The 15857-nt window shown below is 44.3% G+C and overlaps 1 protein-coding gene across 1 annotated transcript in view; it reads left to right on the top strand.

Moving 5' to 3' along the window:
• The window catches only part of dbpa (D site albumin promoter binding protein a), a 34143-nt gene extending 25591 nt beyond the window's left edge, over window positions 1-8552 (top strand). Inside the window, exons 4-5 of the mRNA XM_076051692.1 lie at window positions 3091-3335; window positions 5937-8552. Coding sequence (XP_075907807.1) covers window positions 3091-3335; window positions 5937-6152 — 461 coding nt within the window. The 3' untranslated portion in view covers window positions 6153-8552. The remainder of the gene's footprint in view (window positions 1-3090; window positions 3336-5936) is intronic.
• The last annotated feature ends 7305 nt before the right edge of the window (window positions 8553-15857 follow it).

Raw genomic sequence — 15857 nt, 5'->3', positions numbered from 1 at the left:
CACTCCAGTCAGTAAGCTAACATGGTAGCCTAATGAGTGATCGACAGTAAAACTAAATGGGAGAAGTAGATCCGCTCCTCTGTAATTGCATCCTACAGCACCTGCATGGGTTTATTGAATCTGCCAGGCTGTGTTTTATTTCATGGACAGAAAAAAATCCAATCGAATGGACAGAAACAGCGGTGGTGACGAATGAAAAAAATATTTTGTCACATTGCTTCTACGGTGTCATCCAGTTTGACTGAAAAATAAGACGGTCACATGTTTCTATCCAAAATATCCACAGTAGCCTCCTAGCCAGGGGCATAAACAACAAATCCCTTGCTCAAGTCCCACCCAGAACTGTTGCCGTGCCAAATGTAGTGACAACACTTCAGTGTGTAAGGGACAGGAACGTGTCAGAAAATGCGCTCCCATCCTGCTCATCTTTGTTTTACCCCTCCCGAAAAGCTACAAAAACATCGTTAAAGCTATTTTGAGCCAAATTGGGCCGCCACGTCTTCCAGACTCTTCAGTGCCACCATGTGAGCGGCACGGAGACAAGTTTTTTTTTTTGTTAAATTTTTACATTGGGTTGCGTGAACGCTTCCGTCCACAAACCACCAGAATTGTTATGTGGATTGGAAAATGTCACCAGATCGCTCAATCCAACAAGCAGTGAGTAATAAATGCTGGAAATATCATTTTTGCGTGAGCTATGTCAACAGCTTGAACGTCATTGGGAAGAACTGTTTGCCGGGGCTTCGTTTCAATGACTGTCTTCCAGCGGCCAGGTGTAACCACCATTGAGTTCAACACGGTGGAATTCCACCATTTAAAAATTTGCCACGACGCTGCTCGAGCTAATCCTCTCTCTGCTGTACAATGTGTACAGTGTGTGGCAGCAGAGAGCATTTCAGCTGGTAGCTGTCGAATGGTGGCCTTGCAGGTGAATATTAAATCTGAAACCTTTCTGTCACCATCTTGGAAGAAGCATTATGCAGAAAGGATTTCCGAGAGCCTCCGGGAGGGCCAGTGTTTGTGTCAGGGCGACTCTACCATCCCGTGCCACTCCTTAGGGTACGTTCGCTGATGCGACGTGATTCATCCCTCCTGACTCTCTCCAAAAAGCCTTCGTTGAAGAGAAGACTTCCTCCTGAAAAGCCAGCACTGTATCCTCTTATCACTGCTCTTCCTCTCCTGGTAAAAATAACCAGTCAAATTCTGTCATGCGGGCCTGTCCTGTTTCACTTGCTCAAGCACCTGAAGTCATTCCACTTCAGTTTCAGTCAATATTGGTCACCAGCGCTGCAGTTATTTATAATCTGCGTGGCTCCGAGCCCAGAGCTCCAAAAAAGAACCTCGCAAATGCTTCCACAATGGACTGGCACCGGATGGCTGCTCAACGAGCAGTCCCAAGGGGGAATCTTAAGGCAAGAGGGGGTAAACAAAACAAGCAACCTAATCTACTGAATTAGATTTTCTTGATTTCTACTGTAAAAGGATAAACAGCACTAATTTTCAAAAATGTACGGGTAATCATGTCAATATATTCATAATCTGATTTTACATGCAGCCAAATGTTCCAAGCAGAATCGGTTCCTATGTCCAAACCGAATGAAAACGCTCCATATGTACCATATGTATCCATACCTTTTCGGAATGAACAGACCAGAACTGGAATGTCAACACGGAAACAGCCGACATGAAATCTTCATTCGGAATGATTTGAATCAGAAACAAAAACAAACTGCATTTAAATGTGGCCACTGTCACACAATTTACCCAGAGCACTTAGGAACAAGTGGAATTGATCAACTTTAACACAGTGCCAAGTTCTGTGTCCTGCTCTCGTCACTATGTTCCATAGGATTGATTTGTGTCCCCATCGCTGCGCTCTGCCTCACACAGCCTCCTGGCTTTCCGAAAAACATCATCCAACACCATCTGCTGCATTTCGCTTGAACACAATCCTGCGGAGGAATACGATTTCCAATCAACATTACTGAATTAACCTCACATTGGTTTCGAATGAAGTAAAGCGCCCTCCTCGTTCTTCACTCTGAAGACTTTATTTCCCGCTTGCCACAAAGGGTTAAACACCAACCTGCTCTCTGCTGCCCATGTGCAAATCCAACACGATGTGAACTCGCTGCCCTGCCGAGTTCTCTCCGGTCCCACATTGCCATCTGGTGGTAGTTTTTTATTACTGCATCCGCCGTCCATTTTTTTTGCAGGAGGCCGTTGGAGACGCCGCTTCAAGTGTGTGGAAAAAACGTTTTTATTTTTGTGATAATGCGCACCGGGAAAAGATGAAGTGCAGTTTGGTGATGAAAAGCAAACACAGGAAGGCGCCGCCGAGCCTTCATTGCTTCTTTTTCACTCTGAATCTCTGAATTCATTTTGAACATACTGACTGGGGCGCATAGGGTAATCCTCTTTATGGACAACTCATTTCAGCAGGCCTCATTCTTGGCTCATGTGATTCTGCAGCGGGGATGGGTTCAACGCCAAGTCATCATACCAGAGGCTTTAACCTGCAGCAAGAAGCTTTTGTGTTGGAGTTTGACGAGCCACCGGGAAGAAATGGCTCCCAAAACCTTTTTGCCGTTTTACCTTACGTCCATGTGAGAACCCTCCCACAGGAAATTAGATTACAAAGAATGTGTGTGTGCAAAAGAAAATAAGAGTAATCATTTAAATAAAAATACAAATACAATGAAAAATAAACAGAATTGTCAATATCAAACCATGATATTCACCGTATACCAAAGCATTTTCTGCACTCACGTTGGCAGATGTGTTCAGATGTGATTGGATCCCTGTTGGGGATTCTCTTGTCATCGCCTTTGGCGTGTTAGTGTTAGCCTGACCTTTGCCCTCAGCTGCCGAGGTCCAGATGGGACGTAATCTGCTGATAAAACTGGGCGATGATGGAGATGATTAGACAGCTTTTCAAATAATGAAGCCAGTCCTGCCGATCCTGTGTGCGCTGAATCAGAGGCACCCGTTTATGGGTGTTTTTTTTAATAGATTTTTTTTTTCACAATAACATTGTAGAAATATAACAACACTAATGCTGTCGTGGTGTCACTGTCTTTCTGCCCCCAGGTGGCCAGGCCGTGCCTCAGGATTCATCCCCCACCTCCACCTGCCCTCCAGGGCCGACGGCGAGCACCAACGGCAGCAGCGACGTCATGGTGAACTTTGACCCAGACCCAGCGGACCTGGCATTATCAAGCGTGCCGGGCCAGGAGGCCTTCGACCCGAGGCGGCACCGCTTCTCCGATGAGGAGCTGAAACCTCAGCCGATGATCAAGAAGGCCCGCAAGATGCTGGTTCCCAATGAACAGAAGGTACTACATCTGACACAGTTCTACACACCGGTGCCTCACTGGACCCGCCGCCGCATTTTATTTTGGAATTGGCTCACCTGACGTTTAACACTTTAGTAAGTTGTTTGGATGTCAAAGGGGTTGCACAGAGATACTACAGATCGACGGAAAGATTAGTGATGATTGTCAATCAGCAGATTTGTCTGCATTGACTTATCCATCATTATTATTTACAGTAGTGGAAAGAAGTTTTTGGACACCCTTAAAGTTTTACTCAATTCCACTTATTATCACTACATATTTGCCAGAGGATTTACTTGTGTTGTTAAAAAGGTCCGGCTGCATCAGAGGCAGACAAACAAATGTCAATTATTTTTTGTTGTTTACTGTTAATAAGACAAAAATAAGAAACTTCTCGTAGTTCTTGTACTGTTCTCCAGTGCATGTGTTACATAGGACATACACTTGCTGAAATACCCAGCTATGAGCTGGACAGAACAGTGCACATGGAGACTTAAGACTTATGCTTACTGCAATACCGCACATCACAAGTGCAAGTGCCCAAAAACTCTTTTCCATCTCTGTATACTTACAATGACCTGCAACCTGCTGTGTGTTTTTTTTTTGCCTCGAAACTTTAAAAATCGCCTATTTCTCGTTTTTGTGAAATTGGAGGCTGAGGAAAGACAACTTTTTTTTTTCTCTGTGGGATACATCCCAAGCTGAGATCACAGTCAATTGAAAATCACAAATTTAAACTGATCTTGATTTTGATCATCCGCGGCTCAGGTGAAACCAATAATAGGGCAGAAAAAGAGAATTCAAACTCGACTTTGTGTTTTTAGCGGTTGCCTGCTGACCTGGCTGCCACACGGCCTTGACATCACCCGTAATGACGTTGGGGGGCGGGGGTGGGGTTCCCACGCAGCGTTACACTGCATCACATTCCCCTTATGAGAGTGCTAAAATATGTTCTGTCAGATGGCTGCGCACCAGAAGAGGCCCTGATCGATGCCTCTTGGGTTTTTTTCCCCCTCCTCGCAGAGCAGCTGCAGCTCCGGAGCGTTTTGCAAATTTATGGAGGAATGAAAACGCTCGACTCGATTTATTCAGCCACATTAATCATTTTGCAACGCACGATTTGGAGGGGATGACCTCGGACCCGAGTTAAAGACGAAGCTGGGATTGCGGGAGCAGATTTGTGGCTTTAATACTGACCTCCGACTAGACGCTCTCCACGCAAACGCATACAAATAGTTTTTACAGTCATCAGAGCAGAGCAGAGCAGAGCAGAGCAGAACTCTACTGCCGCACCAGGAGTGGAGACTCCCAATCTCACACCTGTTGCATCCTCAATCAGTCCAAATGACAATGAAGATGAAAAATAATAAAAAACATTCCAATTAGCATAAGGCAAAACTCATGTAAGGCAGCAGATCTTTGGCGATTGCATTGTACTTGTTTCCCTGAGCCCTGATTTAATATGAGGGTCTCCTGGACCACCTGGAGATGGTCTTCACACAGCAAACAGGTCAATCGTCTAGATCGAATTACACGTTTCCCTTCGTAAGGCAGGTCAACAATCTCTTGTTTTCCTGTGGTAATCCAGAAACAGTTTGTTGCCAGCTAATCCGTCAAATTGATCCAGGTGTGAAAACTGTTTTTTGTGTTATTTTTTTCCAGATATGAATTTTCTACATGAGTGTATTGCTGCCATAATAAAATAAGAGGCTCAACTAATCAAAACTTAACAAATAAGGAATAAATGAAGCTCAATGGCTCGTTTGCACGATTCGATTAAACTGCACTTTAAGCTCAGTTTGAGACACGGTGAGATCCTGAAGTTATTGAGCACCACCGACAACATCAATATTAGTGTGCGTACTTTAAGGAGGAATTTGGAATGCGTGAGGTCGAGCCATAGGAAGAAGGAATGAGATGCATGAAAAGACAGTCTAGTGCAGCACATGTGCTTGTCTCGTTTCATTCCGTTTCAAAAGTTAAAATGACCTCGTAAAAACGTGAAAATGATCACGTGAAAATGTGAAACTTTTGCGAAATAATGTGCTAGTTTCATGTTAGCATGTGGAAATTATCTTGTAAAAACGTGAAAATTATCACGTAAAAAACTTTCACGCAATAACATGATAGCTTCATGAAAACCCATGAAAATGATCACGTAAAAACGAAAATTTCACGAAATATCGTGATAGTTTAATGAAATATTGTGGAAATTATCTTGTAAAAATGTGAAAATTTACGAAATATGATTGCTTCATTTAAAAACAATGATCATATAAAAACGTGAAACTTTCGCCAGACAACGTGACCTTGAGAATTTTTATTTTTTAGTATGGCAGCAAAAGGCTTCCGTACGTTTCCGCGTACGTTGTTTATTGAGCTGTCGCCCTCTCCCCCCTCTTGTCGCCCTCCACTCCCTCCATCACATCGCTGACCTCTCTCATCCCACTCTCTCTCCTCTCTCTCTCTCGCCCCTCTCCCCCAACCCTCCCATCATCACCACCACCACCACCACCACCACCTCCACCGCTTTGTTTTCTCCCCCCCAAAAACATGCACGCAAACATACATACACGGCGGCGGTCGGCGCCACCCACCCAGGACGAGAAGTACTGGAGCCGGAGGGTGAAGAACAACGAGGCGGCCAAGCGCTCGCGCGACGCCCGCAGGCTGAAGGAGAACCAGATTTCGGTGCGTGCCGCCTTCCTGGAGCGCGAGAACGCTGCCCTCCGCCTGGAGGTGGCCGACATGAGGAAGGAGCTCGGCCGCTGCCGGAACATCATCAACAAGTACGAGAGTCGACACGGGGACTTGTGAGAGAAGAAAGAAGAGGAGGACGAGAAGGAAGAGGAGTGGGGTGGGGGCCACCATGAAGGATGCAAGGTCGAGGGTGGGGGAGGAGAAATTGTAAAAAAAACAAAAAAACCCCCACACATAATTAAAAAAAAAAAACAACCAACAACAGACAGACAAACAAACAAACAAAGCAAAGGGTACCAGGCAGCCCGACAACAGCAGCACTTTACTTGATGTGGCGGTAGGGGGGAGGGCCGGAGGGGTGGGGGGCAGGGGAGGGGCGGCCCGACGTAGACCTGCAAGTAAGCGCCGCGCGACACCGACCGTGAGCTTGAAAAGTGGGCCCCTCCCAACCCCCCCCCCCAACGTCTCTCTCTCTCCCTCTCTCTCTCTCTGTGTCGTGCCGCTTCGTCGACAGAAACCCACTCAGTCCAGTGTACTGTATCACCGCTCGTCACCTCGGCAGCTCCTCGCGCACACCCCCCCCCCCGGCACTGCGTTCACGGTCGGTGTCGCGCTGCGTTTTTTGCGGGTAGTGCGTTCCTGCCCCTCCCCTCCCACACCCCCCGCCGGGTGGTGGGGTGGGTCGTGGGGGGTGTTGAGTTCACAATTACGCCAGTGAAATCTCACTTCTAAAGAAATGATAGAAAAATTACAAAAATTAAATAAATAAATAAATAAATAAAACGATTAAACAAAAAAAAAAAAAAAAAAAAAAAAAGCTCAAGGCAACGGGATTCAAGCCAGGCAGAGGTCAGGTCAGATGTCGTCGTTTTGGTTCTTTTGTTTTTTCTTTGTTTTGTTTTTTTTCTATGAACAGGACAAAGAGCATGTATATTTTTGGAAAATGGGCGGGAGGGCAAAAGACTCGTCCAGCTATGGGAGGTGGAAGAGGAAGAGGAGGAGGAGGAGGAAGGAGGAGGCACAAGGATTTCGTCCATAACGCAAAGAGATTTTGACATAGGATTATTGTATATTTTTCTATTAGCAGAGATTAGTCCGTAGGAGGATTTTGGAGATAATCTTTTTGTATATTTTATATATGGGGGAGGGAGGGGGCGGTTATAGCTGGACAGTCACAGTTGAGGAGGGGGGGAGTGATGGGGGAGGGGGGGCACGCGACACGCTTTTTTTCTCCACCCCCCCGTCTGCCCCCCACCAACCCCTCCTCCCCGCCGGCGGTTTTTATTGCCGCTGAACGGCAAACAAACAAAAAAAAAGAATCTATTTTCGACTTCACAGAGCAGGTTTTTCGTCGGAGGGCGGAAGGGGGCGCTACAGAGAATGTATCACGGTTGAATCAGGTATTTTCACACGGTGCGAGGCGAGGCGAGGCGAGGCTGGGTAACTTAGTAACGGTCGACCCCCCCCCCCAACCCGACTCTTTTTTTCTTGGGGGGCGACACACACGCTTAGAGGGAAGACAGTGAAACAAAAAATTGTATAGTTTTAAAGAAAATCTATTTGTGTGAGTTTATTATTATTATTATTATTATTATTGTTCTTATTTTTTCTGCGGGCTCCCTCGAGCACTTGATTTGTTACCTTCTCTTTGATTCCGTGTCTGATTGTTGGAAAGTGATGGCAGGAGGGCTTTTATTTCTTTTTTTTTCGAGAGACAAAGGAGAGAGCGGAGAGGGTGCGGGATGGGAGGAGTGCAGAGAGGAAAAGGATTTCTACCAACTTACTTTGGCGTTCTTGGTCGCACGCAGGCAAACACAAATGGGACCCAAAACCGCACGGCAGCGTGGAGGAAGTCGTTCTCTCTTTTCTTTCCCTCTCTCTCTCCATTGTTTCCACTCTCGACTTGTCCAGGAAGTGCAGGAAAGACTCGCCGTCTCGTACGAGGAATTGATTGACTGAAACAGTGACTGAAGCCTCCAGCATGCAGACACACAAACACACACTCAGTCCTTTTTACCCAGGTTTTGAAACCCTTATTGTTGTTCTTGATGTTGTTATGGACTTCTATGGTGCTGATCTGAGCTGATCCTTCACCTGAGACACACAACTACACACACACGCACACACACAAACATGAACGCGCGCACACACACACACATACACACACACTTTATACACACATTTACACACCTCCAACATCTCAAACACAATGCTAACTGCCTATACCCTTACTTTGTCTTTAATTCCTTCCTTTTTACTCTTATTTTATCTTTTATTTTGTTGCATATTGTATTGAAGAATCGTATATAGATTTACACTCAAACACTTGTCTTTACCTCTCCTTCAAACTCTACCCAATGAGAAACAAGAAATGCACCCTACTGCTACTGTACCATACAACTGTACTATTGACTATTAAACTATTCTCTCACTAGATATATATGTATATGATATATGCTTGAACCATGTGATTATAGTTGTAATATACATAATTGAATATATATTACAGAGAAACCATCTGAATCTTTTTGTCAGTTTTTTTCCTCACTCTGGTGTTTTGTTTTTTTTCGTCCGCGGTTTCTCACACACACACGCGCACACACACACACACAATTTGATTGGGTCACGACATTCAAGGTCAGGTAGACGTTGGTTGAGTAAAGCTCCTGTTTTAAAGAATTCTAGAGATTTGGGGGTTCATTTATATGATAGTAAAGTAATGCAGGTGATTAACTTCACTAAACACATCTTATTTTCTATTGGAATGGCAACTTCTACCAGAAGATTTAATTTGATGACCGCAGAATTATTTCTTTGGGGCCCAAAAAAACAAACAAAAAAAAAAAATCTGAAAAAAATCCGAGATCAGCCATTAACACACAGAGACGACTACTCTATGACAGTTGAGCATGAAAAAAAGTGATACGATGCAAAATCTGAAGAGGTATGAAAATTAAAAAACAAACAAACAAACAAAACAACAGACTAGTATGTCATTTTTTCCTGGCCGAAAAAAAAATCGAAAGTCATAGATCAGCCTGAAACACACTGGGATGACTGTTCTATGACAGGTAAGCCTGAAAAAGATGATAGGTGATAGAATGCAAAATCTTAACAGTTCCCAAAAGTAGAATAAAACTACATTCTACAGTATGTCATTTTATTTAGGGAGACTGTTCAAGTTTAAGTTCCCGTTCAGCATGAAACACACTAGAATGACAGTTCTATGATAAGTTTATAACTTTTAAGTTTAAGATGAAGGAGCGCCAGGTGAGAAACCACACACGCACAGGGAAAACATGACACTTCGCATGGAATAAATTTCTAAAACTTCTGAAATTCAAAAAATGAAATGCAAGAAACCCCCTTTTTGTACAGTAGCAGACCTCAATTAGTACTTAGAAATGGGTTGTGTTTGTGTACTTTCCTAAACAATGGCCCAATGGCTTTGTGAGCTGGATGACACATTCACACACACGCAGCATTCCAAAGCATCTCACGGAATTAAGGGTTTAGTTTCTTGGCAAAGGGAAACTCCTTTAAAACGCTGAACGACAGCTTGGCGATCAAAACCACTTTTTGTCTCAGCAAGTGCAGGTGCTACTCCGTGTGTGGGCGTTTTCAAGGCCTGAGTGGAGAAGACGGATCATCTTGCAGAACTTGGCGTCCGGAGCCCTGCCAATGGCTTTCACTTTTCCCCAGGATGTCCAGCTGGTGTCTCCTCATTTCACTGAGGGCTTGTTGGTGTTTGAGGTCTCATACATGGTTTGAACAGGAGACTCGTGCTCTTTGGCCCATGCAGTCCCTCCATCGCACCCCTGACTCTCTTTGGGTTTTCATCAGGGGTGGTCATCCTGCCACTCAAGCAGTGGCTGTGACCTGCAGTGAGTGTTGACAGGTTTGCTCCCTGTAGTTTCTCTAACAGCTGCTTTTTTTACAGGGTGGTATTGTTAGCACCATGCCCAACCCCCAACCTGGAGGTGCGGTGTGCTGTCTGTAGTCTGGCTACTCACTAAAGACCAATGTGGTATGGTTGGACCTGCTGGGAGCCAGAGGCTTCCTCCAGCATAGCGCTCAGGGTTTTTCAAGCATGCAAGTCTGGAACACTAATACAGATACACTAATGTTGGCTCAAATGATCCTGGATATTATCCTAAATCCATAACCTGAACTCTACTAGCATGTCACATTTTCAAGGGGACTGCTATCAGAACTATAGAACTTAATCAAAGGTCTGTACCTCAAGCTGTCAAATCCACCTCTCTTCCCTCCAAAGGACACAAGGACAACTTGATTGAAGTCTCCAAATCAAACTTTTATTTTGTTTTAGTTGTTCGGTTTTTGTTATTGCATTAGGTTGTAAACCTTTAAAGACAGAAAAAAAGTTAACATCAAACACAGAACCAAAAGTTGACATATTACCCATTTTAAATGAATCAATCTTTTAAGCCTTTTAAATTGAATAAAGAATGATCTCATTTTAGGAAAGTTTTAGCATTTAATATAATATATTCTATATATTTACTTTACTTAAACTCAAGATGAAATATCTTCATTCAGCCTCATTTGAAACAAAATCAATGTAGTAAATGCTGCAGCGCTTTCATTCACCAATCACACAGCAGTTAACATAAACTTGACCGTATCAAAAAACATTTCAGAACACCAAGAAAGAAAATTGGACATTCCACCGACCATTGGCGTTTTTGGACTGAATCCATGAGGACTTGTGTATTCTTTGTTCTTTCCTTGTTTCTTTCAACTCTGCTTTCTCCCCTGAAGTTTGTCTGAATGACTGAGCTTCCCCCAGTCCTTCCCAGGTGCTCTCAATCAGTGATCAGGTGTCAAGCACCTGCTACTTTGCTGCTACTGGTGCACTCTGGGACGTGTAGTATTTAGCTCTGTGTGCTGAGATTCAGCTCCCCACACACATAACTCTGACAAAGTATCTAAGTGTTTAGTTTTATTATAACTGAATTTGGATAAATACAACTAACCAAAACGTCTTAAGTATGGTCGCAAAATTCTGTGTCCGAGACAGGTGCATCAAATCCAGCATAATTTTAGCTATTGTTAGCATGTCCAGCTAGTTCCCATCAAATTCACAGGCTTGTGGAATTATATACATAGATCATCAATCAACTTTTTCCTTTCTGAGTGATGGAGGTTTGAGGAGCAGGAGGAGGTGTGGCTTTCAAGCCTCTTTATTTTGGTGTACGTGCTGTGCTCAAATAGCGCCCTCTGCCAATGAAAAATCACCATTGCCATACATGCCACAATAAATGGTAAATGGACTGCACTTACATAGCGCTTTCCAGCACCTTCCCGGGACTCCAAAGCGCTTTACGATGGCTTCTCATTCATCCATGCCCACGTACTTTCACACACTAATGGATGGATGCTGCCATGCAAGGCGCTGCCAGCCCCATTGGGAGTCATTTCAGTGTTCAGTGTCTTGCCCAAGAACACTTCGACATGTGGACAGTTGGAGCCGGGATTCGAATTGCCAACCCTTCAATCGTTGGACAACTCACTCAACCAACGGGCCACAGCTGCAATAATTTGCATAATCATAACATTTGTATCAAAGGGAAGTGGGGACAAAAGTTGCGATGTTGCACTGAGCAAGTTGGTCTTTTCCATTAGAGTTCTGTGAAACTCCACCAATGCATAGAAAACATGTTTTTTTTTTTTTTTTTAACATGGAACTGGGTCGATGGGGAGAAACTACAGGCTTTGGACAACTATGAAGGTATTGGAGGACGATGAATGCTGCAATAGCTATCATATACTGTTCTTTGTCATCTACGAGAAGCCCTGCTTGGTAAAAAAAATAAGCCAGTTCCTCTCAGCTGCTCTTCTCCATATCCATCTCGACCACAGAAAAATGTAATATCTGCTCCCAGACAGACAGGAATGTAGTGGGGGGCTCTCTCCGGAATGCTGTGCTTACTGTCTGTAACAGATATGACGCCGAATGGAAAGAAATGGGCGAAAACAGAGTCAGTGTGTACAATTTTTAAGGAAGCCCACCTGACAGTGGATTCCGTACACTGGGCACCGTCAGGTGGACTTCCTCAAATACCGGGCTTCCTTGAACAATGACAGCGCAAGATGGCAGGCAACTAGGAGCAAAACCATTGCTCTATCTACAGTATATTCATATATACACTATATTACCAAAAGTATTTGCTCACCTGCCTTGACTCACATATGAACTTAAGTGCCATCCCATTCCTAACCTGTAGGGTTCAATATGATGTTGGTCCACCTTTTGCAGCTATTACAGCTTCAACTCTTCTGGGAAGGCTGTCCACAAGGTTGAGGAGTGTGTTTAAGGGAATGTTTGACCATTCTTCCAAAAGCGCATTGGTGAGGTCACACACTGATGTTGGTGGAGAAGGCCTGGCTATCAGTCTCCGCTCTAATTCATCCCAAAGGTGTTCTATCGGGTTCAGGTCAGGACTCTGTGCAGGCCAGTCAAGTTCATCCACACCAGACTCTGTCATCCATGTCTTTAAGGACCTTGCTTTGTGCACTGGTGTACAGTCATGTTGGAAGAGGAAGAGGCCCGCTCCAAACTGTTCCCACAAGGTCGGGAGCATGGAATTGTCCAAAATGTTTTGGTATCCTGAAGCATTCAAAGTTCCTTTCACTGGAACTAAAGGGCCAAGCCCGACTCCTGAAAAACAACCCCACACCATAATTCCTCCTCCACCAAATTTCACACTTGGCACAATGCAGTCCGTAATGTACCGTTCTCCTGGCAATCTCCAAACCCAGACTCGTCCATCAGATTGCCAGATGGAAAAGCGTGCTTCATCACTCCAGAGAACGCGTCTCCACTGCTCTATAGTCCAGTGGCGGCGTGCTTTGCACCACTGCATCCGGCGCTTCGCATTGCACTTGGTGATGTATGGCTGGATGCAGCTGCTCTGCCATGGAAACCCATTCCGTGAAGCTCTCTGCGTACTGTACTTGGGCTGATCTGAAGGCCACATGAAATTTGGAGCTCTGTAACAATTGACTGTGCAGAAAGTGGGCGACCTCTTTGCACTATGCGCCTCAGCATCCGCTGACCCCTCTCCCTCAGTTTACGTGGCCTACCACTTCATGGCTGAGTTGCTGTTGTTCCCAAACTCTTCCATTTTCTTATAATAAAGCTGACAGTTGACTGTGGAATATTTAAGAGCGAGGAAATTTCACGACTGGATTTGTTGCACAGGTGGCATCCTATGACAGTTGCATGCTGGAATTCACTGAGCTACCGAGAGCGACCCATTCTATCACAAATGTTTGTCAAAACAGTCTGCATGCCTAGGTGCTTGATTTTATACATACATTTTATACATGTGGCCAGGCCAAGTGATTAGGACACCTGATTCTGATAATTTGGATGGGTGAGCAAATACTTTTGGTAATATAGTGTATATATATGAGACCCATTCTAAGGGTAGGAAACCCAAATGACTTTTTATTGCACTGCAAGTGTAGACTTTTCTTAATGTATTTATTGGCAGTTTGTTAAGCTTATACCAATATAAGATTGATAAATCAAGCCAGATTTTACACAATGGGCCTTTAAATGTGTTATACATTTTAAAAAAAAAAGATCAAATATAACACATTTAACAGTGTTTTATTAGATGCACATTTATATTAGTGCCATCCTGCAAAACCTGTTGTTGCGCCACCCTCTGACTCGTATAAACTATTGATGCTTCTCTTCGAAAGTGCATCACCAGACCAGTGGGAGGCACTCGGCTCCGCAACAACGACACAACGCATCACTGCAAAGCTTGTGTGTTTTCCCTGTTTGTGCGTCTGCAGTAACTTCTGTGACGTGTCTCTTTTTTCATTCTGAGGCATGTGTGCCTCCACGGTTGCCCCCGTGATTAGTGGGCCCTGCACGTTAAGTCGTGAAGCCCCTCGCCCTGGGTTATGTAACACACACACACACACACACACACACACACACACATGCACACAGAAGCATTTGCCCCTGTGTGTGGGAGGGGATCCCTTCACCACCTGCGTCTGGTGGGTTGTTTCAGCTGTTCACTCGTGATATTTGCGTCAGCACCGCCCCACGGCCGCACCAGGGACCATCTGGCCAAGCTGCTGATGATACCACCAGCCAAAAACACGCAACATCGGACCAACCCGGAGCCAAAACTGTGCCGGGGCCGTACCAGGTGGCGCCGGAGCCCTGTTGAATTTATTTACCGTCAACAAGGGATTTGGAAGCAGCGGTGAAAAATGGACGGAAATCTTGATGTGATGAAGTTTCAGCGGAAAAACAAGATTCACTTCAGTTTGTGAGGAGCAATCCATCACTTCAACTACAAACATAATTGAAAAAGGGAAGTCACGACACCACGCTAATCTCTCTCTCTCTCTCTCTCTCTCTCTCTCTCTCTCTGTTCTAAGCCGAAACCCTGGCTATTGGAGCAGGAAATGGCTGAAAACATGCAGGGGAAGCAACAGCACCACCCTGTGGTGATGTCAAGACAAACATTCTTTTTTTTGTGGGTAAAGGAGTCAAGGCGTGTTTCTGTGTTCACCACCTATCATAACAAAACCCCTTTAATGCAACAATAAAATGAAATAAAATTCGTATTCATCCACTATTTTTTTGTGATGTAAATGCTGCTTCTGTTCTGAATGTTCTGGAGTGGTGGTCCAGCAGTTCTTGTATTTTGACTTCTCGTACGGGAGTAGAAGACCACTGTCGAGAACACTAATTACACCCAACAATTACATCAGATCGCTTTTAGGATCAATTTGTGCCCCAATTATGGAGTCAACCTGACTAAAAACAAACAAACATTTAAAGCTGACCGCAAATTGTGTTCACTGCTGACTGGATTTCAATTGTTCCTGCTTATTGTCTCAAACACAATGTCATTATTTCAGTTGAGTCAGAAGATGACACAGACGAGTGCAAATTTTCCGTCTAACAGCAGTTGGGTGCAGAGAAACTTGTCAAAGGTGTCTGACAAGTTGTTTAAAAAAAAAAATTATTTGGATAGCTTACTGTAGCACAGGCTGCATTTGAGAAAGCAGTCTGGACTGTGTCACCACTCAGGTTTAGAACTGTAATTAAAGTAAACAGTTTTAAAGTTGTCAGTTTGGAAAATCAACAATAAGGAACAGACACGAACCTTCAGGTGCATTGTTTTCCTTTTTAGTAATCAATCAATCAATCAATCAATCAATCAACTTTCATTTATAAAACAGTCAATCACATTCAAGGTGATCCCTCTGGAGCAAGCAAAAACGTCCTTAATGTGTAATATATTCAAAAAACTTCAATAAAAACACTTTTTTCTGATGGCATAAGTCTATATATCTCTGAGTAAGACATTTCTCATTTGACATTGTCAATGTTGGGGAAAAAAAAACAATTACACAGAAGAACCGTTGAAGCTTTTGTGCTTGAACCGATTATATTCAAACAGCTTGTTTCAGAGCGCCAACATTATTCAGAACCTTCAAGGCTGACTCAACCTTTGGCCATCTTGTGGGTGTGTTTGCCAGAAGATAAACACGGGGAACAAGGAAGAAGCATAAATGCTATCCAAGCCAGTATTGTTTGCGGATGTGTGTGTGAGGAAGCTGCGGGTCGGATCGCAAATTAACTCGCATCTGCTGCCGCTGCGTCGCTATTTGTCTCCGTGCGACGACGTCGCTCTGAAAGTCCCTCTGACGCCTCTAAAAGCCTCTGCAGCTGCAGCTCCTGGTCCCAAGCAGCTGTCAATCACGCAGCGTCTTCAACAGGTGTACGCTGACACAGATGTGTGATTTATAGCTCGTTATCAG

The sequence above is a fragment of the Nelusetta ayraudi genome, unplaced genomic scaffold, assembly GCF_046127955.1.
Source record: "Nelusetta ayraudi isolate G7.1 ecotype Tasmania unplaced genomic scaffold, CSIRO-AGI_Nayr_v1 ptg000135l, whole genome shotgun sequence".
Classification (NCBI taxonomy): Eukaryota; Metazoa; Chordata; class Actinopteri; order Tetraodontiformes; family Monacanthidae; genus Nelusetta; species Nelusetta ayraudi.
The sequence above is the reverse complement of the archived record's forward strand: the minus strand, read 5'-3'. Positions and strand labels throughout refer to the sequence as shown.